The 27258-nt window shown below is 40.1% G+C and overlaps 1 protein-coding gene across 8 annotated transcripts in view; it reads left to right on the forward strand.

Annotated features, from left to right (window-relative positions):
• The window catches only part of PDE1C (phosphodiesterase 1C), a 315242-nt gene that overhangs the window by 278429 nt on the left and 9555 nt on the right, over nucleotides 1-27258 (forward strand). For 7 of the 8 annotated variants that reach the window (XM_063325533.1, XM_063325534.1, XM_063325536.1 and 4 more), the window contains 3 exons: nucleotides 591-890; nucleotides 4343-4417; nucleotides 17265-24393. In XM_063325533.1, the coding sequence (XP_063181603.1) occupies nucleotides 591-890; nucleotides 4343-4417; nucleotides 17265-17278 (389 nt within the window). In that variant the 3' untranslated portion in view covers nucleotides 17279-24393. Of the gene's footprint in view, nucleotides 1-590; nucleotides 891-4342; nucleotides 4418-17264; nucleotides 24394-26020; nucleotides 26087-27258 lie in introns of those variants that run through there. The other variant, XM_063325540.1, reaches the window with a different exon arrangement.

Genomic DNA, 27258 nt, shown 5'->3' on the forward strand with positions numbered 1-27258 from the left:
AGACTTTTTGGGATGGAAGGGCAAGTACTAGTAGCAATATGCCAGGATAGGACAGAGCCATAAAGAAGAACAGTAAGCGGAAGGGAAGAGATTAGGAAGCTGGCATTGGAAGCAACCTGGAACAAGAGGGCAAAAAAGTAGATATCAAAGAACCAAGACTTTTTATGTGCTTAGAGTTATGTGGTACGGTATGAGATAAACTTGATGTTGTTTGACTGATTGTTAGGTGTCAAAAATTAAACTAACCTTGGCACACCTAAAAGCTTCAGTAGCTAATATCTCTTTTTAATTTGCCTTTTAAGAATTTTGAGGAACTGCATTTCCAAAGGTGAACCTTATATGATAAAAAAGGACATGCACATAATATACATTTAGGCCAACATGCGGTGTTTTTTTCAGAATACTTTCTTAAATGTCTCCTGTGCTCTTTTTCCCTTGTCAAGTCAATTCCTACATTTATCTAAGTAAAAGCTGTTTGCATGTAAAAAGCTGAAGTAGATTTAGATGTGTGAGTTGTATCATTCTTGTCAAATTGACTGATAATCATGATTTCTTTCCTCGTTTTGCTTCTCTCTTTGCTGAGGATGCAGAAGAAAAAGCTAAGAAAGAGGCAGAGGAAAATGCTCATCAGGGAACAGATGAAAAGAAAACAGATGAAAAGGATGAGAAGAAGCCAGCTGAAGATGCCACAGCAGCAACGACAGAGAACAGCAAAGAACCAAATCCTGGGGAAAACAAGAGCGCAGATTCCAATAAGAATCATGTAAATGGGACTCGGCAAACAGGGGTGAACAAACACGAAGCCTCTCAAGGGAAAAATGCACCTAGGACGGATAAGGGAATGGACTCGCATCACGCAGTGGGAGAGCAGAAACAGCATGTCCAGAATGGTGAGTTCTCTCCTGCTGCTGAAACATAAATCCATCCCTAAAACCAGTATCTCAGTATCTCACCTCAGTCATGGGGGAACCTGCTGTCCTGAAAAAGGATGTCCTGCATCCAGGGCCTCTTCCTGGACGTTGGCGTAGTCACCTGTGTATGGGAATCAGAAACTTTAAATCAACTCCCAAGTAGTGCTCTTCCATAGAAGGTGGGATTCATCGTGCTTGTGTGGACACTTTTGGAGGAAAGGAAAAAATGACTTTTCTCATGGAAATGAGGCGGCTTGTTACGATACACAGGCTGAAAAGCTGAAGCAAATATTCTTGGTTCAATGAAGAGCTTCATTGCTTGGGTAACTGACAGAGGAGAAGCCAAAGTTGGCTCATAAACTTTTTTTAAGGCCAATTAAAGGTGTCTTTTAACTGAGTCTCAGATATAAATATGTTGTGGGACAGAGAAACTTTCCCCTTCTCTTTTTTAAGAGTTCTTTTATTTATGCTTCCTTTGCTCAGTTTTTTCTATTAGGGCAGTCACAAACCTTTTTTTGGAGATTTTTTTTTTTTGTCAGGAATTTAATTCCAGTGTTTTAATTTGCCATGGAACTGAGTTAAAATAAGAATCACATTTTGCACCCAAAAAAAGGTAGAAACAATGTTTGAAAATTGCATTAAACATTAAAAAAAATATATTAGACCCATGAGAACAAATCAGTTGTCTCTTGGCCATTGAATTGTCCTTCCGTCCCCAGCTCCTGCTCCCTGAAGCCATTATAAAAAAAATGGCAGTCACAAACTTGGCTAATATCAGCCAGTCCAAAACCAGCAAAAAACTCAGACTCGGAAGCATCCTCTTTGAAAAAGCCTGAGTGGGCATACAGGCTTTGAAAGTCCCAGGCTCAGGCAGTGAGTTTAGATGGCAGCAGAGGCAGAAATTCTGTTTAAAACATCCCTGATATGATTCTCATGTATTTCACTTGGCTGCTGGCCTTTCCCAGTGATCCCTTCATCATTAGGGTTTTTTTTTTTAGTTTGGAAGGACTACGGGGATCTGAGCTGTCATGCTCTCTTACGTATGGGATTTTTCTTCAGTGTTACGTGGGTGAGTAGGAATGGGCCCCCAAAGGAGACAAAAAGGTTGGGGATATATGAAATCCCAGTTAGACTTCATCAGACTTTTCTTCTGAAATCCTTTGTTTTACATGCTTCTAACAATACAGGGGTTAAATGTGCTCTAGTGATTTTGACAGTACCTTTTTCTGCGATGTCTCTCTGCTGCAAGTGTCAAAAATGCTTTGAAAGGAATTGTAATGATTTCTGAAAATTAGTGTATTCCTGAGGAAAAGAAATTCTGCTCCTTAATTTATGGGAAAAGGCCTTTATGAGGTACAATCACTGCAGAGTCTTTGGAGACTGATGAAACCTTAACATTCGTATCTCTGGGTTCACCACAGCTTCCTTTACGCCTATATGTTAATATCTCATTGTAAAGTATTTGCCTTATTATTTCTCTGCCTTTGTAATCCCTTTCAAAAAGATCATTATGATCATCGTTCTGCTCTGCCTGCTGGCAGTATGGCAGAGTAGATATTACAATACTCAAAAGTCCCCTATTCATAATAAGTTACATTCAATGAAAGTTCAGAAATTGTGTTGTCAGATGAGTTTAAAGTCTCTCTCGCTCACTTGCTGCCCGTGTGCTTTCTCAGCGAGATCAAACTGTGCAATAACGTATGTGTGGATGTTCATCATATTTTCCTGCACACACTTAAGGTCAAGCAACTTCTTTATGGAGTGTTCAAATACAACATTATTAGCTCATCATCACCATCAGCCGTATGATGGTGGAAGAAATGCGAGAAGACTTCTGTGCTTTGCTAGATACATTTTTGTTTAATTTCCTGAAGACAGTGTCCTTCTTTTAGAGGCCACCTTTGTCAAGCAGACACCTCAACCCTGCTTGGAGCTGCTCATACCTTTCTGTTCAAGGAGCCTGAGTCAGTGGCAGTGTCATCAGCAGAGAAGGTTGCATCCTGCTTTCATTTCTCTCTCACCCACACAGTGAGTTTAGGAACTAAAACATGAAAAGTTTTGTCTCCGAATGAGAACAGAACAGGACGTGTTTTTTCCATCTTGTTTAATATTTTAAGATTTGAAAACCATTCCTCATTTATACTATGATGAACCTTAATTGGAGAGAGAGATTAATCCTCTGTCATCCAAGAATAACAAATATTCTAGTGGTTAGGGCACAATATGGAAGAGGGAGATCTTGCTTCTCTACAATTTCTCTCTTTTTGAGCCGTTCCAAAAATAAGTATCCACTGGCCATAACTATTTTGAAGGCATATCAGATCCTCTTTAACACATAATACCAGTAATCTTGATCCAGAGGCTCTGAAGTCATTATAGTAACAAAAATAGTAATATAAATGGAATAAGCATTACTTTAACATATCTCACATTTACAAAATTCTGAATGAGACTTGTACAGCTTTTTGTGTTGAGGTGTGCGTCACGAATTCACTGCTACTGCTCCAGGGGAAAAGGACAAGCTGCCTACTCCCATCTGGGCAGGCTGCTGGTGCTTCTCTGGACATCTGAAGGAAGGACACCTTTTTTGCTGCTGTTTGGACACTGCAGCTGAAAGATCCTTGTTCTGCTTGAGCTCTCCCTAGAAGTTGTTTTTCATTTGATCTTGCATTTGGCATTCTCATTCAATGAAGGGATGATCTGGCAAGGTCTGATGTGCTCTGCTGTATGACTAATAGAGTACAGAAAATGAGAATGAGGTCTGGTTAACCTTTCTGGCTTCATAAAATACACCCCAGCTCAAGTTGTCATTTTCATTCTGCACTGACCGTTGCTCTGCCAAAGGCCTTGCCCTCCCGGTTTGCTATAGAGATTCTCAAACCAGTGGTCAATGCTAGGATCATTGTTTGCTTCCTGATACTATCATCAAAGGACTGACCCAAATGAATCTGTGGATAAAGGAAACTAGTAAGAGAAAGTTAGGCAAAATTGTATAGGATTATATGTGGTTCTTTATGTGGATTATAAGGTGGTTCTTTAATGCAGAGACCTGTGATGAAGTCTTTCAGGGTCTTAGTCATTTAAAAGCGTAAATGTTTTAGAGTCCTGATTTTGAAATGAAGGTTGTGCTCAGATTTTTAATGACCTACATGCAACCAGAGGGAGTAGGAGTTGGCATGTGCACTTAAAAAGGTGTTAACAATTAGAATAAATTTAAAAGTAAATTGAGAAGCTTGGTTTCTGTAGGACTTGGATAAATTTTGTCTGGTGCTTTATTCTATAAAAATGTGTTAATCCAGTTCCTCGTGAATTCGGACCTTTTCTCCTAAGCAACATCTCCTTTGGATGTTGCAATTTGATTGGGTTACAGGCATTAATAAACTGCCATCTGTATTAAAACATTTATAATGTCTCCTATTGCTTCTTTCTAGGTGAATTGAAGGAAGACAATAAGTTGGACAAAAAAGATCAGTCTAGTGTGGGGGATGAATCAAAGAAAACAGATGGTAAGGACAACGTTTTATTACATTTTGTCACCCATTTTTATATGCAATCTATTGTTCCCTAAACATCCACAGTTTATTCTAAAACCAAAAAATTGTGTGGTAACCAGAAACAGACAACGGAAACAGTCATTAGACTTGACAAAAGCCGTTGGGGCATTCTAGGGGAAAATCATCCCTTTCACATAATGCCTAGCACCACTTAGTTGTTCTGTTGGTAAGCCTTATCCATCAATTTTTGTGCAGTGCCTGGAAGAAAAATCCTGGATTAGTAGAGTTGCTTAATAGGAAATGTGGATTTGGGAGGTTCTATCCTTCTGACTTTCTTTGGGCCATATTCTGCTCTCTGTTAGGACAGGCTGCATGGGAGATGCAAAAAACAGAGCTAAGAAAAAATGTGCACAAGGTGTCCCTGTTTTTCATGATTGCGTGTTATACTATGCCAACGCAAACACAAAGCTTTCTTGACTTAATTGTCTAGGGGGGAATTTGCCAAGTGCTGTTGAACCACAGGTGTGGGAAGCGAGCAGGAGTGAGCACATCAGCATAGAGGTCTATTAAGGATGCTGTATAAAAGGGATGTTGCTGAAACGTTGTTGAACTGAAGCAATCCCAAGGCGTAGAACGGTTTCTTGGGCATCTGGGAATAATTTCAAAGGGATCTGAGCCTAGTGTAGAGGTCCACAGATGTTTTAGCAGCCACAGCAAAGTGGAAAAACAGCTGTAAGGTGTATGGCATGTTTACGCTTTTGCACCTCCTCAGATGTGTACCACAGGGCTCTGAGATAGTATCTGAACCCATGTTGCTCCAAACATGATTACTGAAGTATTAGGTAGCAAAACAAACGGAAACAAATGTTAGAGCTTACTTTTTCTTTGCATATGTTTCAGTGAAATCCACTGAAACACAACTAATCCTAAATGTAAATAATGCAGTACTTTGTTTTGATGGTCAAGATAGACCACCTTATAGTAAGTACTGCAGTTTAGAACGATACTATGTTTTCTTTCGTTTCCTTTTAAGAAATTACTTAACATTCCTATTGTTCTAGCAAAATGATAAATAAGAAGAGAACGTGATACCTCATCTAAAAATGTAGAAGAATTCATCTAGAAGCATGTATTAATTTCAGACACATAAATATGTACTTTTTTTAAAGAGGCCCCTTAGCAACAATTGTTTAGGAAAATTATTTTGTTAAGAGGTCATATTATTTACACACTTGAGTTAAGTGTCTGTCAGGAAAACAGTCTTGAACAAGTACCATTCACAACTCTTCCTGCAGTCATGCAGAAATTAAGGACAAATACTCAAATAACGTGTGATTCTTCAGATCTTCATGAATAAGTGCAGTGCTGTATGGGCACCTATTTAGTTGGGCGAGAGGACCAAGAAGCAAATGTTTCGTGCTGACTTGAAGAGTGAGGGTGTGAATTTAGTTCCTTGCAAGTTGCTAGTCTTTATGTGGTGTAGTTATTTAATGTCTGTTTGTTCTACCGTAAGAAAATGTTCTGCTCATCCCCTTAGGGAAAAGACCGATACCATGGGACCAGTTGATTACAATGAATAAGCAACTGTAACCATGCAAGGACAATTTGTAGACTGAATGTTTTTTCATTCAAACGCTGTAGGGACAGAATATAGTTAATGATCTCATTGATAGAAATCACGAGAAAAATTGTGAATGATGTGCTTTAGAAAGGAAAGTGCTAGGGTGGCGCCTCAGTTTTGGCAAATACTGTGCAACCTCTTCTGTTCATTACTCACTCCAGAGCAAATCTCCTTACCAGGCATGTGAGGGATGTGGAGCAGGGAACATTATCCATAGATAATACATAGCTGTTTGCAGACTACTGAAATGTTTACCCGAACATATGCTTTCTCACATGCCAGTACATGGTCTTTCACATGCTGGAAAAAAAGATTAATCAGGGGAGTTAGAAAGATTGAGGTTACAGCTATAATGCGCTCACCACATGTAGTTCGCTGGTGGATGAAACTCAGCCTGGACTTTTGGCAGGGTCAAGGGTACTTGTGTTTTACAGCCTTTGTTCAGTATGTAGCTGGGGTGTATTTGTATTAAACAAGTGCCCATCTGAGTAGATTTACCATGAAGGCTTCAGCTTTCTCACCACCACCCATTGGCATCAGCTAGAGCCCTACAGCCAGTTGAGGTCAGTCTGCTACCTTGTCCTACTGCACAGGCATCCTATATCCGGAGGAGAAAGCTGCAGAGTGTATGTTGCATAAATCTTTGCAGGAACTATGTCCGAGTTGCTTTTTGACAATATACAAAAGAAGTTATTGTAATATCTTGTTATAGGAATACATACATGCCAAAATATTTCTAATACGTTTGTCCTTCTACTACATGGGGACCCAAGTGGCCAGGGACACATAGAATAACTATCCCATGTAGACACAAAGAAATTGAAGATACATATCTACCTGTAGTCACAGGTGTGAAATGTAGCTTCTGTGTCAGAGTTACCTTGAAGCTCCCCAAAAATAGTTAAGTGGGGATGCCTCCAGAAACAGGGATCAGGCTCACTGAGGCAGTGAGGAACTACATATGCACCTAGCCAGAGCTTCATACGACTGAGTCTATCTGTATTGAAGCCAACTACTTTAAAGCTAGCTTGAAGATGGCTGCGTAAGCTGCAGTCATGCCTTAGATTTCTGTCTTAACCACTTCAAAATGCTGTGCAAGTCTCTTGAACGTAGGCTAGTCTCCTTCTCACGTTAATCTAATCTTCATATTATTGGCTTTTTTCTGTGGGAGACACTGCTTGTTACTCAGTACTGCCCTTTTTTCAATTCCAAGAAAAGAGATATGGGGCTGCCATTTCCCACATAAAGACACAGCCCTATCAGAGACATCATCAGCACAAGTAGTTCATCCAATGTTTCCTGTGGGATAGAACATTATTAAACCGTTTTGGAAAACCTGATTTTCCCATGTGAAATAGTTGCTTTTCAACACTTTGAATGGAAAATTGTAAGCAGTCACATGGAAATAATTTTAATCTACATTCACAAACTTTCTTCTCTGCAATTTTTTTTAATGCTCACAAAACTGACAACAAATGAGAAAACTATTCTTCCCCATTTCAGACTAGATATGAGAAGGAAATTTTTCATAATGAGGGTGGTGAAACACTGGAACAGGTTGCCCAGAGAGGTTGTAGATGCACCATCCCTGGAAACCTTCAAGGTCAGGTTGGATGGGGCTCTGAGCAACCTGAGCTAGTTGAAGACATCATTGCAGGGGGTTGGCCTAGATGACCTTTGGGTGCCTTCCAACCCAAACTATTCTATGATCTATGCTTACCACTTTCACAGGTTATCTTTACCACCTCCTCATTTTTTTCCTACAGGGAAAAGATTCTGCAATGTTAATACAAAGTTTTCAGTGCAACTCTTTGTTCTGGGGACCAAAACACAGTTTATTCAAATATTCTTTTTCAGCTAGCAATTGCAGTCGATTAAAAGGTTCCTTTTTTTTGTGTTTGTCCTGGGAACTTATTCTGCTAGTGGTAACACGCACGTTTGCAGGTTTTAGCACAGAAATATGCAGGATATTTGTATCTTGAAAAGCTGGTGCATACAGAGAAAGCCTAACGTGCCCTGGGCGTGTGTGATGAGCAATGCTCCCACCTCGTGGTCAAATTGTAACCCTGCGTTTTGACGGGTCATAGTTTCAGTAATACATTACTTTATGCAGTGCAACAGAATAGACTAGAATATAGTTAATAAAATATATTTAATAGAATAGTTAATAGAATATAGTTAATAGAATATAATATAATACTATGTAATATAATACAATATGTAGCCTTTTAAATGTACGGGCTCTGTGAAGAGTTCATAACAGGTTTACCAGAAATTGAGGGTTTAGCTTGCTTTATTTTGATTTTGTTAAGCTACATTGTTGCTTAACAGTAGTTAAAAGCCTTTCCTATATGTTCTATACACTGCCTGTGCCAACATGTAAAGCTGCCTTTTGGTCTTAATTTTTCTTGACAATCATTCCTTCGTCAGCAAGTGGAAAATTCACTGATTGTAAAGGTAAAGTACAGGGGCTTCATTCCTTTCTGTCCCAGTTGTCCTCAAAATTCAAGCAGCAGAGTAGCTAGCACAGAATATTTTTATCTGAGAATGCCTTTGGTATAGGAACATGGTGGTGAGAAGCAGCCATGATGATGGCTCCACAATTATCCCGGACAGAGTTGAGTTAACAAGATTCTTCCCAGAGAATAGTCCTTCTTCCAGAAGGAGAATGCAGGTTTTTGCAAAGCTATTCAACCGTTTGAGAATTGTCTGTCTTTGCAGCCTTCTGCGGATACGGTTTTCATGTGTGTCGATCTATCCAAGACCACTGTGTAGCAATGAACACTAAGTAGGCTTCCTCTGAAAAAGCCCTGCTTATGCAATCTGCATAAAGCCAATGTTGTTTTAAAAGGGGTTACTCAAGCATAAAAATGAATAGCATTTGTCTGTATCTTCTTGAGAGAGGTAAAAAGGTAAATTTCAGGTCATATAAATAATGGTGCCATTTCTATTTCTATTCCAAAAGATAGGCTGATTTCTCCGTTATTGTCGGGAGCAAAAAAAGCCCATTTCAGTTTGTAAGGCAAACACATTGGAATCCTCCTTGCTGCTTGATAGTGCTCTTGATATCATATGTCAGAATCCAGCAGCAGTGGCAAATTGGAATTACAATAGTCTAAGACTACTTCTAAAGACAATTTCCTTCTTTTTCTTGCTTCTTTTTATGGCTTGTTATTTGAATTACATTAGAGGTTATTGCTCCAAGTTAGAAATCAGAAAGCGTTGTACTGATACCTTCTGGAAAAGCTTGCTTGAAGGCATGAAGGCATTTTGCTGTCCAAAAAGACATATTTCACCATAATTTATCTCTGCTGAACAATTGCTCCATAGTAGTGCAATATAGGATAACTGGAGGGGAGGGAATGCTTCTGTGCTTTTTAAAATCCTTTTTGTGCTATTTTGAAAAAAACAAGCGTGTCTAATTTAGCAAGTGGCACCTGAGGCAAGCTGGAATTTGCATAGAGGGATGTGCTCTGGAGAAGGTTTTATGCAGTTTTAGTATCAAATAGAAGATGAACATGATGTGATGTGGTCTTTGAAGCTAAATGCAAAATACATTGTTAGCATCCTGACCTCAGGAACATTACATCACCATGGCATGCATGCTCGATGAGAATATGGGGAATAAGTAGAAAGGTACCTTGTATAATTATGCAGATGATTTTGCGACTTGTCAGTTTTGTGTGTGTGTATGTAAATCTTATGGAAAGCACCTGGTTTTCCTGCACCTGGTTTTCCTTTGAGACCTTCACGTATTGCTTTTTTAGCCTGCTTTCCATCATTCAGGCCATACCACATAGTTAGAAAGTTCTTAGGATGCTTGATTGCTTTTTGCTTCTGCTTTATGTGAGGTCACAGATATATGTGACAAGTTTAAAAATTGAGAATAGCATTTGGCTTGATGTCAAATTTAAGTGAATATTTGGACTATTCATTCCAGATGCATGGTGGAAAAATAAATAATTACTGTAGGTACTTCAGTGAGTTTTTTGAGTAGTTAACTTTATGGGGAACATTTTTTCAGGTTACCTTTGGTCCTTTAAATATAGTTCTGTTCAGAGATAGCATATGGCTGCATTGCTCCTCCGGGGTAACGTGTCTGGGGTCCTAGAGGAATGGAGGAATGTGTAATTTACGCTGTACGTTCAGAGATTCCTCCTAAATCGTGCACCATCAGCCACCAGTCAGGGAGTGGAGCTGTGACCTTGCTTCTGTTACAGTCCTTCGTACTCCATTTAGGATAATTTGCCTGTGATCTATAGAAATGCAATGATCTATACAAATTCTCTGCTTCAGCAAGAGGAGAGTCCTCCTTCCTCCCCAGCTCCATGCATTTATGTCCAATCCAGTGACAATCAGGCTTCTTTTTCCCCATGCAACACTTAGCCCTGAAAAACAAGATCACGTCCTAAGGGAATGACTGAAGGGGAAGAAGAAATGGCTCCTCCTTTAGCTTTCATCTTATCCCTTCCCTGTGGAGCAGCTAGCTTCCAATTTGAGCATATAGAGACTCTGACAAGGTAGTTTAAGTAGAAGCATTAAGGAGGAAGAAATCCAACAGTCAAATGTATGGCAATCCAAATGTAAAGACTGTACTCTACAAACTGCCAGCTGGGTACTTGGTGGGTACCTTCATGCCCTTTACTTTGTGTGCTGGATCTGCTGCCTGGTCTCTCCCTGGGAGCAGAGGCAAAGGCACTTCAGTTCTGTACCACTCAGTCCACAGAAGCTGGACAAAGAGAAGAAAGAATCAATTTACAGGTTAGTTTTCTGAAACCCAGACCCTAAATGTAATCTTTACTACTTATTACTATTAATTGGTCCATCACTAGGCAATTCATTCTTTTCTCTGCTTCTAAACCACTGTTTTGCTATTCTTAATGTCAAAACCGGGGACTTGGAGGCAATAATAAATGTAGAAGAAGAAAATCAGCAAGTGATACTAGTTGAAAAGTGTGATTGTAAATCAGACTGAAGTATTTAGGAATTTCAGCCTAATTCAAAACAAGTGATTGTCAAAAACTCAAGAGGCACTGAAAAAAATCCAAATGAGAATTTTTGGTTTGAAGTGATGTTTCACATTTTTAACCAGCTTCAAGTAAACAGTAAAAATAAAAGTTTTGTTTGAGTTTGATGAAAAGCTCAGCTTGGTCATTCGTTTCCTCTCCACCCCTCTCCCACCAAAAAAACCTACTCCCCAACTATTGTTTTTGTCATGAGAGAAAGCAATTACTTGTGTCTGACCCGGAGCTAAGCATTATCCTAATTTTTCAGTTTAGTCACTCAATCAAAGAAGCAGTTATTTACCCAGTGCTAATTACAAAATTCTCATTCATATATTTGTTTGAAAACTTTGTTGGCTTCGATTATCCTTCTGCCTATGGCAGCTCATCCCTTTTGTGCCTCAAAGAGCACCAGGGTTTTCATTTCCGTCCACGATGGAATAGCTCTTTATGAAACCCATGATCTAGCTTTTACCCCAAACATATTCAGAGCTTTGAATTATGTTTGATTATCAAATATAAAATAAGCTTTCACACTTAATCGTGTAGGTTGCTTTGCATAATAAGTGTCTAATTTCTTTTGTACATGCTTTACTCAGGAAAGTCAAATGTTATTTGGTGTAACCAAACTTTTGCCAGTGTATTCATTGTGTTTTTCTCTGCTGTTATGTATTTCCATAGTGTGCTGATAAGCAAACAACATATACTAAAATAAAGCTAATCTCTTTCTTCCATCACTGATGTGATCTCAGGTCAAGTGTAATACAAGCTGTCAAGCAAACATAAAACTCAACATCAGTGTGAACAGGACTAGAAATTGTTTGACGTCATGAATGATTTAGGGATAATTATGTGCCAAAGCTCACAAATGAGAATACCTTCTATGCTAATGTCATTTCTCCTCCTAGCAAAATGAATGTTAAGCACTTGGGTCGTCTACTAAATTAGAATGATGGTATTTAAATTCGGTTACAAAACAAGTATTCAAAACTTTTCCCCAACAGCATTTATTCTTGTTTTCCCTTGCTTTAAACAGGACGCAGGCACCTTCGAAGTAACATTCTGTTTTCTTTGGCAAAAATAATCACTTTAAAATTTCTCATCCATTAAAAAGACAGATAACGGAGATAAATTAACACATATTTCTTCTTGATTTCACTGATCTTCTGAACTTTATTTCTTAGGCCTCATTCATCTCTGATGCAACAGAAGCAAGAGAGTAGAATAAATATGCAGAATTCATTTCTTCATGGTCTTAATTTTCCTTGAAAAGGCTTTACAGATGGCTTAATAGGAGACAGGATCATCCAGTGCTGATGATCCAGTCCAGAACTGAGCACTGCGATTTTTTACATCATTTTATTCTAAGCACTAGGAGTAGCATTAACACAGCTTTTCACAATGGGACAGGTTACAACTGAGAATACATTAGCACTCAGGGGAGACAAGAAATATCCAGGCTTTTAGGAATAAGCGTGCAAAATTAAAGGGTCACTCCTGCAAGATGCTGAGTCCACAAAAGGAATTAAAAGTGGCAGATTTAGTGATCTGCCCCACCAGCTGCAAATACTTCCATCATTTGTAGTAGGAAGGATAACTACCTTTGGATTATGTGTTATCTGAGACACATTTACTCAGACTATTATTTCCCCTCATTATGCACTGCATCAATAGTAATCATTTTATGATATCAATTGCCATACAACAGTTTGTCATTTCTGTTGTCATTTCACCCGGTGCCTGAATGGAGCAGGGTGCTGAGGTAAAGCAGAGTTTGGAATAGTCTTATCCTGAAAAGCCTCGGCTTTTAATATGTGAGGGGTTTTAATATATGAGAGGCTACTTTCAAACACCATGTCAGCTTTCCTAGGAACACTTGAACAACCATGCTGGGTCAGACCAAAAGTCCCTTTAGCTCTCTATCACCTACCTGACAACATTTCATAGCAGAGATCTTAATGAACAAAGAACAAAACCAGAGCAGTGCCTTCCCCCTACAGCTTTCTGTCTTCCAGAGAGCTAAGGCAGAGGTCAAATCTCTGACTTGAATAGCCTCTGATGGATTTTTCTTCCATTATTTTGTCTAATTATCTTTAGAGCCCTGGTATTCTTTTGTGTACTGGGCACTGAGGCAACACAATTCAAAATTTACTTAGGCATTATGTGAAAAATCACATCTTTTTATGGGTTTCAAATTTACTGCTTGATAATTTCATTTGATAACCCCCTTCTTGTACTGTGAGAAACAGTGAGTAATTGTTCCCTATTCACATTCTTAGTGCCACTCATAATTTCATTCACCTTTTGTTTGATTCTCCCTGCCACTCTTCCTTTTCAGGCTAAAGAGTCATAGCACGCGTAAATTTTGTGCATTCAACTTTCCTTCAAGTGCAACCCTTTTGGTATCTGCTGTTTATGTTAGTAAGTAACGCTGACAGTCTGTTACATACGTGGTTCTTGGGACGTGACAAGAGAATCTGATTTTAATAGAAATTAGTAAACCTGTAGGATTCCATTTTTTCCCCCAAATCTTCAAGAATAAAATGTACAAAATACAAAAATGTTAATTTTAATAGAATTGTATGCTGATTTTTTTTTTGGTATGAATTTACATCCTAGAAGCATGAAAAAGTATCACCATAGGAAGCTCAATAAGGGATGTACTGAATGAATATGGTTAACTGAGCTCTTCTTTTGCTTTTTCTGTGTATTAAAACTCTAACTCAAAAATATCTTGGGGTAACGGTAGCTTAAGGGCAATGTTATTGGGTCGTGTGGTGTTCTCCCATCCTGTAGAAGTGCTCATGCAGCACACTAAGATGATGAGATTTGTTCACGCTAAGTGCTACTATTTCACAAGTGAACTGCAAGATTACCACTGTCTGCTTAGAAAGAAAAGCCAAGTGTAATCCTGGATAATTGTGGTGCCATCTTAGGCTTCCTTCATAATTAAATATGGTTATAATGCTGAAGGAATGCATATTTGAGCAGAGGAAACAGGCAATAACCTCACAAACACTTTCATCAACAGGGACTGCCAAGCAAGCTGAGTAGTTTGTGAAAAAAACCCTGCCCACGAAATCCTTATTCCACATCACACTGTTCTGCAGTCAGCATTTATTTTTTAGGAGAGAAAACAGCAGAGATTTCTTTGAAATGTAATTTGAAATCCTTAGGGCTGGGTCTTGCCCTGCCAGCCTGGCCTGGCACTGGAGGCCGTGGGGAGGTGTCCTGAGCCCTCTCCAGGTAGCGCTGTGCTTTCGGCAGCTGGGAGGAAGGGATGGAGGGAATGGACGGAGGTTTGGCTGGAGCAGCAGAGCCGGCCACCTTCAGAAGCAGTGCTGGAAGAGGTCAGCTCTCCACTTCCAGCTGGTACAACCAGCATCACGCCTGTGATGTATGCTCGTGAGGAGCGTGAGTCATCACAGAACAGGTGTAGTTTTTGAGTCAGTCTAAACTCTCCCCTCAGTCTAAATGCCTCTGGGGCTCTGTTCCCGTTCTCCAACCGGGTAGCAGATTGTGAAAGTTTGCATTAGACAGGCATAATAAATGCCAACTGTTAAAATGGGTAGTTCTTGTAAGGCCTTGGACTCCAAAACATTTGTTTTATCACAAAAAGAGAGGCAAATGTGTGAGATTAATCACGGTTTGTGCAAAACTGACAGCCAGCTTCCTTGCTGTATGGATACAGTCGTACGCTGAGTAATTCTGTGTGAATTCTGAAATTCTGAAACTCTGAATTCTGAAATTCTGAAATTCAGAACTCTGAAAACAGAGTACTTTCACTTCAGTACCTCAGACTGTACAATAACATAGTAAATATATACATTCATAGTCCAGTGAGCACAAGTTAAAAATGCCTTGCTATAAACTACAAGCTGATAGCAGAAATGGACTCAGTAGCCTCCTCACAGTGGGCGCTGGTATCACATGAAGAGCTGTAGAAGTCACTGGTGTTTGTATTGGTGATCCAAGGGGAGGGTCAGTACTCAACCTTGACAAACAATATAAAACTCGTCAGCAGCACTGAAGGACTGAGACGTGCATTCAGACGAAGCTATTTCAGATAATGAAATTCCATATATGCCAAGTGAACTACTTAAAGTCTTCCTGTGTACCAAGTGCTGCATATTCATTCTTTTTCCTCTTTCAATTACCTCTGTTGATATGTACTAATATTTGCACTGGATCTATTGTGCTGAAATGAGAAAGGGGCTGAATCACGTTCAAGGTTAAGGTAGTTGTAGGGAAGCTATATTGTATCCAAAGGGAAATTCAGCTAGGAAACCAACACATCTGCTCCACCAAGTAGAAAAACAATTTAAAGCAAATGCTGTACTGGAATGTTCTCACTGGAGCTGATGATGTGTCTAACAGAAGCAAAAAGCAATATATGACTCAGTTCTCCATGGGGAACTTCTAGAGTCTGGAAAAAACATTGCATTTTCCGTGTTTCATTAGTGGGGATGAGAGGGGTTCAAAGTCTTGTGAATATGGATGGCATAGGAAGGCGAGGGTATGTTGGGTAGTATTTCAAGCTCTGTTTCAGGTTCCTGGTGTGATTCAGCAAATCATTTAAAAGATAATTACTGCTCGAAGAAGTCTTTTAGTCCCCGTGTCCCAAATGATTACCTTTCCTTCTGGGTCAGTCTTTTCCCTGTAAAATGTGGCTAATGATACATTTCACAGGATTGTTGCGATCCTGTTGATGACAGTAAATCAGACTGAACTTTTTAGATGGGAGACATCAAGGAACTGTAGTACTATTGTTATGGCTGTTACTATTGCCTGTTGTAGATTATACTGTTGGTAGTCCTGGGAATGTGACAATTCAGTCTAAATAAATACAGTGAAATGCTGAAAGCCTAATTCTTTGCAACAGTGTCTTAGAATTGCATGAGGGAGCAAGATATTGTAGCAACTTACAGGGGACTGTCCTGAAAGGAAAAGTCCCCCTGCTTATTACACAGTAGAAGAAAATTATGCCAACACACTAACAGATCTGTGCAGCCACTGCTATACATTCATCAGAGACAATGCAACCCAGCAGCAAAGCCTTAGATCTTTGGTTTGCCAGTCCTTTTTTCCCTTTGCCCAAATACTACTTTAAAAAAAAAAAAAAAGGCAATATATTATTGAAGGCAAAAGAAACTGGTTTTCTCAAAGGACCCAAAGAGATTCTGATGTAATCACATCTTCTGAGGCATGCCCAGCCTTACAGATAAATTAATCTCTCTTTGAGCTGCATCATCTCCTTCGTTGAGAGACAATTTCAAATGCACTTTCAAACTCTGCAGACATAAGCACCGTCAGAATAACAGTAGCTAAGCAGAGTGCCAGACGTATTCAGATAACTGGTTGGGATGCCCAATATAAAGTATTCACGTTCCTGTTTGAAGCTTTTCCAGAAGATTTCTTGAGGAGGGTGTGAGGCAAGTTGGATAGAGTGTCCTTTTTCATTAGACTGTCCTCTTTCACTAGAAATAAAGAAAAAGGTTTCTTGTCTACATTTCTTCTTCAAGGAGATCTGTTCATACTCAAGATTCATTTGTGGTATAACTACATAGAAAACAGTTGTGTTTGTATGTTCAGGATAACATTAGTCAAATATGGCCTAATGTTGAAGCCAAGGGATTATAAATATTTGTCAGAGGAGTCAAGCAGATTGTAAAATGCACATATTTTGTTAGATCTCAGGCACCTATCCATACATAAGGCTGTGTGTTTCATTGTAAGCTCTTTGGGAGAAAGGGCTTTTTAAAAGGTAGTGCTCTTTTGTGTTTGGAGCATTTTCTTTTCTTCACCTCAAACCGCATGTACAACATTGTTGCTTTCATGAGCAGAAAGCTACTGAAAGAGCTAGTAGTAAGGGTGACCAGAGAGCCCTACCGCAAAGAATCCTAATGGGATCTCTTGATCTAAGCATGCTGCATTCTGTTACATGATCCCATTGATGCCAAAGGTTGAATTCCCACTGTATGAGTCAGAGAGCAATGGATTTCACTTTGTGTAGGACAGAATGATATTTCCAGTCGAGCCAATAAGAAGCCAATAAGTTGCTGTGGTGCGTCTCACCTTGCAGCCCTTCAAGAGTTAAGCAAAGCTGCACTGCTTGGAGGAAATGAGGCTGTCTAAACTGATACCCTTCTTTTCTTTCCCAGGTTACCTGCTCCTTGGACAAAGGGGAGAAGGGCAGCATTTGACGCTTTTCTTTTTCTTTTTCTTTTTTTTCCAGATACGGAAGAGTAAAAATATATTAAAAAAGAGACTGCAAATTTCTTTCATCATTTTAGCTGAGCTTCTTCATTCCTGTTCTCCTCCTTCCGCAAAGACCAGTTTCTGGGGAAGGCATTAAACAACTTTCAAAACACTCCTCCTCCCACTGGCTACTTCACAGCTAATGACTCTGGGTTCTAGGGTGGGGGCCTTGGTTTTTTGGGTCAGTTTTATTTTTGTTTGTTTGTTCGTGTATGTGTGCATTTTTTGTTGTTTTGGGAAGTTTTTTGTTAAAAAAAACAAGTGGTGATTTCCTGATGCAAACGGTTCCATTTTTCTGGACAGGTCAAGCAAATAGATGAGACTCATCTTCAAACACCGGTATTGCCCTTTGCTATGCCTCAGCTTGTAAAACCAACATTAGGATGATACAAAAGAATATAAAAAAAAAAAAAAAGAAAAAAAGAAAACTTGATAATACTTCACTTTTTTTCTTTTCCCTGAGGACCTTTTCCAATTGCTGGTAGAGAGAATTTGACATGAGTTTTACCTTCGCTGTAAAAGATTTTATTAATAAGGATGTTGAATTTGTAGAGTCATTTGACCATTTGTTAGGATTTGATGTCTTTCCCAGATGGTGCAATGATAGTAAAATGTTTTTGTTTCTAAACAGCGGGCAGACTCACTCAACCCTTGATTTTGTTCTGGTTTTGCAGTTAGTAATAGGAGAGAAATAATCAATGGAAGTGATATTCCCTTGGGACAAATTTTGTTGTCAGACTCTGAGAGCATGCACTGACGTGCTGCTTGACGTGCCTGCCTTAACTTGAGATTACAGATAATGAGCTGTTTCCCACATTTGTTCTGTGGGCTACTAGTAACCGCTCTTTATCTGACTTGAAGGTCTAAGAGAAGAAGGGCAGCAGGGAATCACACGGATCAATTCTTACTTTCATCTCGGTGTGGTCTTTCTTTCATCACTGACTGAATGGACAGGCCAAAGAAAAGGAAAAGCGTTGCTGGAGAAGTATGGACAGACAAAACCAAAATGGAGAAGCGTGTCCTAAATACACTGCTGGAGTCGGTGGATAAAACTGTCTCATCCAGTGGAGTTAGACACATGGAAAGCAGCCATCATTTTGGCCCATTTTAAAGAAGAAATGTTATAAAGCTAACTCGCTCAGGCCTTGATTCAGGAAGGTATCTTTGCATGAGAAACGTCAAACATGTATGTAAGTGCTTTTCTGGCTTGGGCTCTTGGTAGGGATTCAGTTAGTTGTAAGTGATTTTACCTGTCTGTGTGGAAATCAAGACACGTGTATACACACACAGCTGTTTTTCGCCTAAGTCCTTTTCGTTCAGGTTGAGGTCTTGCTGTGTTAGTCATATGTATTTTACAAAGAATCAGACTGCTGTCACGGCTCTGCTATATAGAGAACATGCAAAACATTGGCTTGGGAAGCTAAATCTTCAGTGTTTCCTTTTCATGTTCAAAAGCACAGGACTTTACCACCAGCCTATATTAGAGCTTGGGTCTCTGTTCCTGCTTAAACTGTGCATGTACAGGGACGAGCTTCCCATGACACTAGCAAAAATCACAGCAGTGAGCTCAGCCTAAATCCATATTTAAACATGAATACCTTCTCACTCAGGAGTGTTTGTATCTGGAATTTTGATTATTGAGGCTTGAGACATTTTGAGTTCTTTTTTTGGACACCAGAGTTTGAGTTTGTTCAAAGTCAGAGAGTTAGATTAGGTTCATACTGTGAAAAGGTTGCACTTCGATCACATGTTTTCAGAAGGAAGAAGTACAAAAATAACTCTTGCATTTCTTAGAACTCACAGTTGGCTTCACTGAACCAGCTCATTTAAATAAAATAAAGATAAGAGCACGTAGTGTTCCCATTTTTGAGCTCCTGGTTCAATGGTAGCTCTGGGATAGATTTTCTGAAGAAAGCGGGGTGCTGGGAGGACAGTGGCCCTGCAGCCAGTGCTGAGCACACTCCACGTCTTGTGACAGGCAGAGGGCTGTGTCGCCACGTAGCACTTTCCCACCTCCCTTTTCCCCCTCTCCTTTAGCATTCAGCCACAATAAGAGTATGACTTCCAGCCCTGACCAGGCTCTTTGAAGGCACATCAATGAAATATCAATAATGCAGAACTAAGTACTGCAGCGGTGACTCAGTCCCTGCTTAGTCATTCCTCTCCCTGAAGTCAGGGGGGGCATACCCTCACTGAGTGTTTGGTCAGAGGTGCAGGATGATTTAATCAATATTTTTTAAGTTACCCTTACCTAATGTACAGTGACTAAAGATGCCTTAGGTTATGCACAGTAGAATAATAATAATAATAATAATTAAAAAACCTAAATCTTTTTCTTCATCTGCTTCTGATATGTATTTCCTTTCTTTCTGGGAGTGACTTCTTTCAGACACAAAGCCAGAGTGCTTAATTCATGGCTGGTCAGTTCTTGTTTCTCATGCACTGGCACAAAGGTGTGAAATCAGACTGGAAAATGTTTTTCCTCGATTGTTAGGGTTATTCAACACCAGCAGGAGCGAATATGGGAAGTGGTGGATTTGCCGTCACTTGGGGACTGCAGATCAGAGCTGCCATTCTAGAAGAGATGCCGTAGTCAAAGTTACTGATCTCAGCACACAGGTATGCAGCAAAATGTTTTCCAACGTACAGACAGTCAGAGCTAGCTCTGACATTCTCCTGCTCTTTTAAAATCATTTGAATGAGCTACAGGATTATTAGCGTTTTTTGGTAATTTTTGTTGTCATGTAAAAAAAAATCCCCATGAAATCTATTAGCTTGGAAATATATAAAGAGAAAGTGAAATCTAGAAATCAAAATCCTACAAAGAGACTAGGCCAGATGAAAGCATCTATCGTGGGGTCCCCTCCCAGGATCACACCTACATTCCCCTGCTCCTCCCCGCCACCTCCCTGGAACACTCTGCGGCATTGTGCTAGTGCATTGTGAGCCAAGGAATGGTATGTTTAGACAACTCCCAGTTAAACTAGAGATCAGCCACTGTGCAATTGTGTAAAAAAATAATAAAAACTTAAAAAAAAAATAATTACAGAACTGCTTTCTCTTATTTTATTCCATGAAAGGATACACACACGCACACACACACACACACAAAGCGGAAAAGGATTAGGTGTTCATCAACTAATGGCCTATATTTATAGCAAGAAAGGATTTCTGCTATTAAATCCTTACCTAACTTTCCCCAGATCTATAGAAATTATCTTTTCAGATGCCTGCCTTTTCCATCCTCAGTAAGACTATACAAGCAATGAATAAGCCAGAAATTCTGCGAATATAGGGCCCATACTGTTGGCCTCATGCTGAAATTCTACAGAATTATTTGGGAGCGCCCACCAGCGGGCACAAAGGGTTCTTCTGGTGCCAGAGTGCTTCTTACGGAGGGCGGCACAGGCTGGGAAGCCGTGTGATGAAGACGGTGCTCTTCCTCCTCTGCACAGGGATTGCCGGTGCTCTCAGACAGCTCTGCCTTGCTGGAAGAGCACCAGGTGTCTTCTGCTTCCCAGAAACTGTTGTGTAACTTGAGGGGGAGAATCCAGGTGCTTTACCCCTTCAAACAGGGAGGGATACCATCGCAAGTATCCCTGTCAGCGTTTTTTCCTTTAGCTGGGACTGGTGTTCAGGGAATTAGCAGACCTTTGACTCGTGGTGATGTAGTACTTGAACTCCTGGACACACTATAATTTAAAAAAAAAAAAAAAGAAAAAAAAGAAAAGCAAGCAATATGTTTTTATCCTGTCCATTCTTTAAATGGCTCAAAGGGTGACAGTTCTCTGGGCTGCGCTCAAGCAGTGATTTGAACTGCGCGTTTCTGTGACAAAATGCAAGAAGTGTTCACACCTATGAAAGAAGGGATTTGTTTATTTTTAAATTAATTTTTTTAAATGTAAAACCTGTGATGCCCCCTCTCAAAATGCTTAAGTCAACCACCAGCTTTCTTTACAAAGTACACATTTTATTTTCAAAGTTATATGGTCAGATTTCTATGTTTAATTATAAAAAGATGATGGATGTCACTAATGTTTTCCGTGTTTGAGAAAAAAGATAGATGCGAGAAACCAACAATTTTATTTTTTTTTTGTTGCTGATGATAAAACAGGTCGTAGATTAAAAAAAGAAATTTTGCAATTTTAGACCGAAAACCTATTTCAGAGTAGACAATCTAGGCAGACTGATGCTTATCTAAAGGTGCAGCCTTTTGTATAGCTCCAGCTGGTGTAAACACAGTAGTAGTAATACAATAGGACGTTTAGCATCAGAATGAATCTGGAATTTCAGAGCCTGGTTCCTGATGGGTGAATGAGGGGGGCACATTCCTTTTTCTCGATGTTTCTTTTTTCGAGCATAAATTTTGTGGTTGGAGAGGAACTTCCCAAAATGTAGTTGGTTCTGCCAGAGAAGAATGGTATATGGTGGTGTTTTTGCAAACTGCCCTTTGAATATGCAAATGTTTGCATATGTACTTACAGTGTTTTACAGGTTCAGTCTGGAAGCAAAAATACTGCAAACTAGATAGCTGGTAGCGCTGGGCTGCTTTGTAATCCGAAGGTCCGTGAGCTCACCTAGCTAAAGGCAAATGCTTCCACTCTTAGTCCTTGCAAGTTCTACAGTGGGTCCCAAACGTGGCTTTTAATTAAAAAGCACGATAATCTATTCCAATCAGAGATGATGGAACCTGACAAGGACAGTACTTTTTTTGCTTCAACTGGAATAAACTAGTCTATCTCCAGGAATCTGTGAGATGGTCTTAAATATTATTGGTTCCTTTTCCTTGCATTTTATTTTGTAATAATGAAACTCATCATCCTCTGATGATCTATACCATATGTTATCCATTTATACTCAGCAAATGACAGCAAAATCAAGTCATTTCTCTTAGTCTTTTTTCCATCCATCACCTCACCCAATACTTAAAAACAACAGAGCGATCCTGTGCTTTCGCATGTGTTGCACTGGTGCTGATCTCAGAGCTGTGCTGGCGCGGTGTCTGGACATCAGCACTCAAAAGCAGGAACATGCTGGCTGAGGACGAGAAGGAGCCCTGTGGCAAGCAGGCATCAGTGCTGGCCAGGTAGAAAGGAGGGGAAAAAAACCCATGCTTTCACGTTTTAAGGCGTAAATTCATCTCCCTCCAAAGTGGTTTTTCCCACTTGTGTTACCCACAGCATGAGCAGGTCTCTTCCAGTCTCGGTTTAGTGTCAGGTGTGCATCCTAATGTGGCGTTCCCCCTGCTTCCACAGGCAGACAAGTTCTGCGATCCCAGACAACCCTTTCCCCGTCTGACTACTGCGATCAAAGCAGGATCAGTGGCGGGTGACCACTGCCAATGCTATTATTTTCTGTAAAAATGAAACACTGGCCATGCCTTTCCACTTGCTGAAACTACATTCCTGTTGCTGCAATGTCCCTTTTGATCCCCAGCAAGCAAAGAGGGGTCTGATCTGTACCAGGCAGGACCAGGACACATGTCTGTCTTTGAGGCATCCGCTCTCCCTGCTCTGGTGACTTGACCACCAGGTAGAAGAAAATGGAGGTGCTTCCAGGCAAGCTGGCTGAGAACCTGAAGCTCAGTTTTGGCGAATTTATTTATCCTCATACCTAAGCGCACGACAGCACTCACTCACAAGCCTCACAGCACGCTCTTGGCATTTTGTATTTTTTCAATTTCTTCCAAATGCATACGTATTGACTGCTGTGTACTCATATCACCCTGGATTTAGAAGCTATCCAGTGGTAGGAGGAATATACGTAATCCCGTTGTCTCTGCTGGTGGTCGTAGGAGTGCATCTATCAAACAAAATTACTTATGGCCATTGGGGTTTTCTAGTGATAAAACCTAGCAGTAGAATGACAGAGTGAGCGTATTCCTTTTCTTCTTGCTTGGATGATATTTTTATACATTTTTATATGCAATTTTTTTAAATATTTGCTATTTTTATTGCAGGGTTCTGGTTGGGTTTTTACCAGATCTTCTGGTTGTCTACAGGCCCAGATTCTCACAGGAATATTTCCCTTCCCTTTTCTCCCCGCCTTTCTTCCCCGATAGACAAAAGCCATTGCATTTGCAACATCAGCTTGGAGCTAAATAACACCTAGGGCCTGATCACTCTTTTAGTTGCACTGAAATCAAAGGAAGTTGCGTGCAAAGTCCTGCTGGTCCCACCGCAGTGTCTGGGGCTAACGATGAAGTAACCGAAACACGTACCACTAACTACACGCAGGGCGGTCTGTGTAAAGCCAGTGCATCAGGGTGGTGCTGTCTTCCTCTGCTGTGGTAGGAGCTGCTTCCACCACAATATGTTTTATAAATAAAACTGTATCTCTCGCTTCATTCTGATGATGCTACTTGTAGGCATTTCAGTCAAAGTCGTACCTTAGTGCGCTGGCTGCCTTCAGCAGGGAGGAAGGGTGGACATTGTGGCTTATCTGGGGCAGTAGATTTCACTGCTCTTGTGGTTAACTCTACAGTGACAGGTCCTAAATAAAGTTAAGAAACATTAAATCTATTGGTAGGAAGGATAAGGGGAAATTAACCAAATTCAAGGATCCTGGTCTTGTAAAATAACCTTTTCTCAGCTGGCATTCTGCAGGGATTTCTATGTACGAAGTTAAACTTTAGAGTATGTTTATATTAGCAGAACTGATAGTGGAGATGTCTTTCTTGAACTGAAGTAAAATAAACAAGAGACACCTGTTCTCTAATATTTTTGAAGGAAGAAAGAGGCAGGTTGTTATGCTATTTTGCACCAGGGGACAGAAAACAAGATAAAATCCATGCTGAAAGCAAAACTCAATGCAAGTTTGCTCCTGTTCTGGGTGGGTAGGGTAATGAAAAAAAAACCAAACCAATGTGGTTTGTTAAGACTCATAAGGGGAAAAAAATTCAAAACCAAAATGAATGATGCCATGTAATGCCAAGTATTCTCAACTGTTCTGAGAATAATTTTAAACAATATGTATTTATTGTTAGCTCCTTATTTGAAAGAAGAGGCTTGTGGTCTCTAAATGTATAAAACATTTTTCAACATTCCAGTTTTTCTGTAACTGAGTCCATGTATGTTCATCCTATTACCAAATAAAAACAATGAGTTCTCCGCTCCATTTGAATTAAAGTTGTAGAAAGGTTCATTTTGTTCTGGTGCTTCCTACATCCGATCCAGGCGTGGCACTTGCCATTTGCTTTCCAGCGTCCAGCTCCCTGTAGAGTCCTAGTAATAATCAACTTTTTATTTTTAATTGTGGTGGGAACATTGCTTGGACAGTAGTTGTTGCTCACCACTTGCCCCTGTGAGGAGGAGTGAATGGCATTACCAAATTCCTAAAGACTGGGAAATCAAGGTAGAGGTTTCAAATAGCTTATTTAAGAACCCCGAGGTAAACCTCTACCTGTTTGGGGATTAGAGATGTCAACTTCACCTTTCCCCTTTTCTCTTTTGACTGAAATCACAGCCCATAGGAGCATGTAAACCAACAACAGCACACCACACTCATGCCCGCTGAAACACTTGCTCGTGTGATTTTTTTTTTTTTCCTGTGCCACTCAGAACATGAGCATCGATCCCACAGGGCTGGTAGCCTGTTCTCCACTATTGCTTATAGACCTCCTTTCACAGCATTTCGGCTACATCTCTACATAGCTCCTTCTACAAAGTATCTTATTCCGCAGGTAGGCTGGGGCAGTGCCTCTGCGGTAGTCATCACACACCACACAAGTAGTGACCAGAACTTTCCCATACCGCTGCTGGTTTTCTCTTTGATCTTTTCTTTAAAAAAGGAAAAAAAATCATGGCAAAGAGTGGCAGGCATGAAGCCATTCTCTCTAAGGTGGATGTAAAGTTCAAGCATGTTCAAAACAAGCGTGAAAAGCTTTGGGCATTCCCTTTTGCCTGAAATTCCAGTTTTGATTCACTCCTTTCCTCTCTGGGCGGTTTGCTGGTATTGATTTCCTGAACAACATGCAACGTGCTCGCCACTGTACCTGCTTGTATTCTTATAGCTTACGGGCTTGGTTTGAGTCTGCATGTACCTCCAGTCCAGTGCAAGTAGAGATGAAGCCAAGCTGACAATTTCTGTTAGATATTGAGAGTGTTGATGTAGTCGACTGTGATCTTCAAATCAAAAACACTGACCGCCACATAAGCAAGAAGGGAGAAAGGATGGTTTGGAAAAGGCATCTAACGATATGGATGACTCCGCTTGCAAATACAGTATCAGAGTGCTTTCTCTGGTGCGTGTAGCCAGTGACAGAAATGTCCGGAGCCATTACCAACTGGTGGTTCCCATAGTAATGCCGGCCACTCGCTGAACCGCTGCAGAAGCAAGGTAAGTGCGGTGTAACTGCCTTCAGAGCCGTGCCAGGCAATAAAACTGTCAATTGCCACTTCTGTGAGGACATGGAGGTGGCTGAAGGGAAAGCTGTCTGAGAGCTGGCAACAGTCCATAGCTCCAAAACTTAAGAACGTGAAACTTCCAGAATCAATGACTTGGATATCTCCACCCAAATCTGGTAAGTGATAAAAAGATTGACTCCTTTAGGTGGAAATGTCCCCAGAAGTGAGGCTACCTTCCCAGTTAGCCTCATCTAAAACCATGGATAAGAAACGGCAGAAAGAAGACAACAAACACCTCATAGTGGTGGCAGCACTACAAAAAGCGTTTTCATGGCTGGTGGGACTACCGTTCATCCATCTCTGCTGAAACTGCTCTTTCTTTTTAAAGGTCCAGCGCGACGTTCAGCTGCCTTCCCAGGCTCAGGTTCCTCAGCAAACCACCTTACATTGCCAGGTCAGTCGGTACCACCTCACTCTAATGTTCTTATATGCGCAGCTTTAGAAATAGGCACTCACAGTGCCTACTGTTTAGGAGGTGGACATCAACGGATGACTTCTTCTTCAGGTATGGCATGACTTTTACACATCACATAAAAAAAGTTAAACCCATTCAGTGGGGTTGAACAAATGAACTGTTATTTTTAATGGTCTTTACCGCATTTCTGCTTGGTTTTGGGTTTGTTTGGTTTTTTTTGTTGTTTTGTTTTTTTTTTTTTTTTTTTTTTTTAAATACCTTCTGTTTTGTGGCTTGCAGCGCAGGCTCCACAGACTATTTAATTTGATTAGCAAATTAATTTGGGCCTTTATCACATGGACATAGATGCTGAAGGGAAAAAAAATAAGGCTGTTTTGTGGACAATGCTCCATGGAGCACTGTCCTTCTTGAGAACAAGAATGGATAATCACTGAAAGTAAAATAAGTATCAGCTGTATATATTACCTATTTCTCATAGGGTCTCAACAGTTGTTAAAGTCTTATATTTATGTTCATAGGGGAAGCCCCTACTTCGGATGTTTTCACCCAAGATTTTCTTGAAGGTGGCATTTAGAGGTCTTGCTCTTTGGAGAGATTTTGGAGAGGTCTTGATTTTTGGAGAAAAGCTTTGCTTTTACAAAAAATTGTGGAATGAAGCATTCATGTTAAACTACAGCCATAACTCTCAGATAATGTAAATTAGCTCACTTTTTATACATTTTAGCATGTTTGCATTAGTCCCTTGTTCATTTTAACGAGCAGTGCTTACACATGTTTTTTCATCTATTTCTCTAACACTGTAACACTTTTAACCCATCGATCCATTAATGAGTACCTGCAAGCCACAAATTCCTCATCCCTTCTTATACGTTGATACTTATTCTGAGCCTGCAGACCACCATTATAATAAGAAGGAGGGAATATAAATGCAAACGAGAGGGTTTTGGCATAAGCTACCAGGTACGGTCCCTTCATTGTTGCTGACTTGCTAAGGGACCTTGCTCAAATCCTTGTGTGCCCCAGTTTCCTCACCTGTTTGGGAATGGTAATATTTACTCCTCCTTAAAATTACTTGATCTAGGGATCCATTAAATGTTACGATTCGAAAACCAGCAGTAAGGAGGATCCACCTTCAAGAGTTGTAGTCATAA

The sequence above is a fragment of the Chroicocephalus ridibundus genome, chromosome 2 (assembly GCF_963924245.1).
Source record: "Chroicocephalus ridibundus chromosome 2, bChrRid1.1, whole genome shotgun sequence".
Lineage (NCBI taxonomy): Eukaryota > Metazoa > Chordata > Aves > Charadriiformes > Laridae > Chroicocephalus > Chroicocephalus ridibundus.